Genomic DNA, 393 nt, shown 5'->3' with positions numbered 1-393 from the left:
AAGTTCAAGCGCGGCGCCAAGGAAGTTCTTGGCAGAAATATTACAAAAGAACAGCTTCTCGACAAGAACTTCGTCGCGGCCTCCTTGAAGAAGGGCCTTGCCATGCCGTCCTTGCTGCCCAACTCGGCTGAGTACTGGCGGGGCCGTGGCCACGACCTCTTTGCCGCCGTGAGACAGCTTGGCCGACCGCACCTGTTCCTGACGCTGTCCTCGGCAGAGTACCACTCCCCCATCCTCATCAACGTGCTGCGGCGGCTCCACCGAGAACACGCAGAGATGGACCGCTTTGCCTCCACGTCGTCCATGTCCGTTGGTCCGGCGGCCATGGAGGCCATCGGCGACATGGTGCAGCAAGGAGACTTGGACCAGGGCACCGTATCGTCGGAGGAGAAG

General features: G+C 61.1%; 1 protein-coding gene across 1 annotated transcript in view; it reads left to right on the top strand.

Annotated features, from left to right (window-relative positions):
* Positions 1 to 375, top strand: part of LOC127752049 (zinc finger CCCH domain-containing protein 13-like) — a gene marked incomplete at its 3' end in the record, with an annotated part of 5,796 nt that extends 5,421 nt beyond the window's left edge. The window contains exon 2 of the mRNA XM_052276561.1: positions 218 to 375. Within this exon, the coding sequence (XP_052132521.1) occupies positions 218 to 375 (158 nt within the window). The remainder of the gene's footprint in view (positions 1 to 217) is intronic.
* Positions 376 to 393: the final 18 nt, after the last annotated feature.

Source organism: Frankliniella occidentalis, unplaced genomic scaffold, assembly GCF_000697945.3.
Source record: "Frankliniella occidentalis isolate FOCC.00 unplaced genomic scaffold, Focc_3.1 Scaffold3390, whole genome shotgun sequence".
Lineage (NCBI taxonomy): Eukaryota > Metazoa > Arthropoda > Insecta > Thysanoptera > Thripidae > Frankliniella > Frankliniella occidentalis.
Note: the sequence above shows the minus strand (reverse complement) of the source record. Positions and strands in the feature narration are given on the sequence as shown.